The sequence below is a fragment of the Curcuma longa genome, chromosome 13 (genome assembly GCF_044706935.1).
Source record: "Curcuma longa cultivar G26 ecotype Majalengka, Jawa Barat chromosome 13, ITB_CL_G26_1.1, whole genome shotgun sequence".
In the NCBI taxonomy this organism is placed as follows: Eukaryota; Viridiplantae; Streptophyta; class Magnoliopsida; order Zingiberales; family Zingiberaceae; genus Curcuma; species Curcuma longa.
Window position 1 is genome coordinate 9,352,615 of NC_133873.1, and position 2,921 is coordinate 9,355,535.

At 33.4% G+C, this 2,921-nt stretch overlaps 1 protein-coding gene across 1 annotated transcript; it reads right to left on the reverse strand.

Moving 5' to 3' along the window:
• Window positions 1-522: 522 nt before the first annotated feature.
• LOC141844379 (uncharacterized) lies at window positions 523-1,291 on the reverse strand. Its single transcript, XM_074732436.1, has one exon. The coding sequence runs from the start codon at window positions 1,236-1,238 to the stop codon at window positions 684-686; it is 555 nt and encodes a 184-aa protein (XP_074588537.1). The 5' UTR covers window positions 1,239-1,291; the 3' UTR covers window positions 523-683.
• Window positions 1,292-2,921: the final 1,630 nt, after the last annotated feature.

Here is a 2,921-nt window from a genome sequence, read left to right on the forward strand (position 1 = left end):
ATCCATATCATCAATTCATCATAATTAGAAAGAAAAAAAACCTAAGGTTCTGGAACAAAGAACAATTCTGTGATCCCAATCCACTCAGCATCAACCATACAGGAATAAAGTGGATGAAATAAGTTTATCCAAATTAAGCACGTAATCTAAGTTTATCCAAATTATCAGCTAGCTATCACAAAAATAACAATCTATTTTAAATCATAGAATCACAAAATTAAAGTTCAACAAATAATAACAGCTTTACAAATAGATGGCGTCAGAATCAAAACTTAAGGCCTGGTGCAAGATATGTCACTAAGGTATTTGATGAAAAAGATGTCTACTTTATGTTCTTCAACTATCTCAGAAAGAGGCATTGAAGAATTAATTTGCAGTAGCGATACAAATAAATCACTAAGAAAAGACTTAATTCAAGAACAATACAAAAAGTAATATAAATCATTAAGGAGGTACTTAATAATTACTGCTAGAATCATTTTTTTTTTTTAGAAATTTGTGAAGCATTCTAGAGAAAACCACTTCAATCAACAAAGTTAATCTTTTATCTTAAGACAACCAAAAATTAACACCACGCGGTACCATCCATAACTGAAATAGCTTGACAGAGCACTTATTTATCACAGATCTGATAAGGATGATAAAATCTCCGATAACCTAATACCTTCTCAACTAGAGCCACATCACGATAGGTAACCGGGAATCTTGATGCGGATGAAGAGCATGCTCATGACGTAGGCAATGATCGTGGCAGAGATCCCGAACGAAGCGAAGGAGATGCGTACACTGCGTGGACGGTTGCGGTCGAGGGCAAGGTCCAACAGGATCAGACCGATGCCGCCAAGCACGAACATGAACCCAGAAGAGAGGCCCTCAATAATGTACTGGCCATTGACACGGCCGGGAAGGAAGACGACAGGGCGGACAGTACCGGTGTAGCGATCCTGAGTGCTGCCGATGCCTGGGGGCTCGACGATAACGTCGTAGACGAGACCAGAAACGACGGCAAAGTAAGTGAGCAGCACGAGGGAAAAGACAGTCATCGGGGAGGGGAGCGCAAGGGAGGAGGGGAGCTTCAGACGCGTACGGGGCGGGCGGAGGAAGCTGTAGGGGAGAAGCCGGAGGAGGTGGAGAAACGGATCCATCGAGCCCTGATCCGAAGGCGGCGATGCGGCAGTGGCTGCTAGGGAGGCCGCGCCACCGCCGGCGGTGGCCAGGTGCTCCGATTTGGGTGGCATGCCTGCTCTTTACGCCTTCGGCTGTCCTTAAGAAATGTGCCCTCTATTCTCGATTTAGGGTTCGATGGAGCTAATATACCAGGCTGTTGACCCATCTAAGCCAGACGTGAAAGAAAAATAACTTAAACACTCGAATTGATATACAATAATGAAACAAATTAGTTTTTACACCTCCTATTTTTTTATTTTTTAAAATACTTTTATATTTTAAAATTATTATTTTATACTTAATAAAAAGTGGAATTCGTCATCCTAACAGTCCGACACAGTCGATCTCAAGATCATTTATGAGAAAATAAATCAAAAAACTATAGGTAGTTACTACGAAAAAGACATTATTACGATTTCGTCGAGATTCAATCCTTACCATTTTAATAAGTCTGTCTTATCATAACTAATTTAATTAACTATTATTTTACACTTAATTTTGAAAACCTTGTCAGAGTATTTCCTCCTCTCAATAGAGCTAAAAATTATATATTATTAAATGTACTAAGTTAACTTAAAATTATAGAATTCTTTCATCAAAATAATTTTTCAATAAAAACTTTAATATATTTCTCTTAGCAAATTGCTTTTCCCACCCCCTTGATACCGCACCCCCTCCCCTCCTCTCTCTCTCCTATTCAAATGACTTTTATACCCTTTTTTCTTTGTTTTTTATTTTATTTTACTTATATCTCTCTCTCCTATTCAAATGACTTTTATACCATTTTTTCTTTGTTTTTTATTTTATTTTACTTATATATATATATATATATATTTAATTTTTATTAATTTTTATTTAGTTTTATTTTTTAAATTAAAACTGTTTATTATTTTTTCATTAATACTTATATATATTTTTAATTTTATTTAAATTTTATTTAGTTTTATTTTTAAATTAATTTTGTTTATTATTTTTTAAATTTTATTTATTTTATTTCTTTAATCAATTTTGTTTATTATTTTTTTATCAAATTTTTTTATTTTTTATTTTATATAATTTTTAACATAGGTCAGAATCTCTCCCTTTTTTAAATTACCTTTCTAATTCGACACTTAAAAGGGAATCAATTATAAACAAAATTGATTAAAAATAAAACTAAATAAAATTTATATAAAATTTTAAAAATAAAATATTGATAAAAAATAATAAACAAAATTGATTAAAAATAAAACTAAATAAAAATTAAATAAAATTGAAAAAATATCATATTGATGAAAAAAATAAAACTAAATAAAAATAAAAATATATGAGAGTTATTTTTAAATAAAATTAATTAAAAAATAAAACTAAATAAAAATTTAAAAATAAATAAATAAATAAATACAAAGAAAAGGATAAAACTGTCATTAGAAGAGGAGAGAGAGGAAGTGGGAGGGGGGGCGTGCGCTGTTGGGGGTGGGAAAAGCAGTGCTCTTTCTCTTACCATATCAAATATGTATTTTTTTTAGCTGTAAATTGACATGCATTATTAGAAATTTTTATTCACAAACTAATTTTCTATTGAATTTGTTATCAGAATTAATTATGTAGGTAAAAATGTATTAAATGTCCCTATGGTTAATGAGAGTAAACTAGACCCGACCACAGGCCAGGTCCAGCCCGGACCCGGACCCCGCTCGGGTCAACGGGCTGGGTGGCCCGTTGACCCGGTTAGCCGGGCAGAACCGGAATGCCGGGCCGGTTCCAGTTCAAGA

Coding starts and splice junctions, on each gene's coding strand:
- LOC141844379 (XM_074732436.1), bottom strand. CDS start 1,238: ATGCCACCCAAATCGGAGCACCTGGCCACCGCCGGCGGTGGCGCGGCC.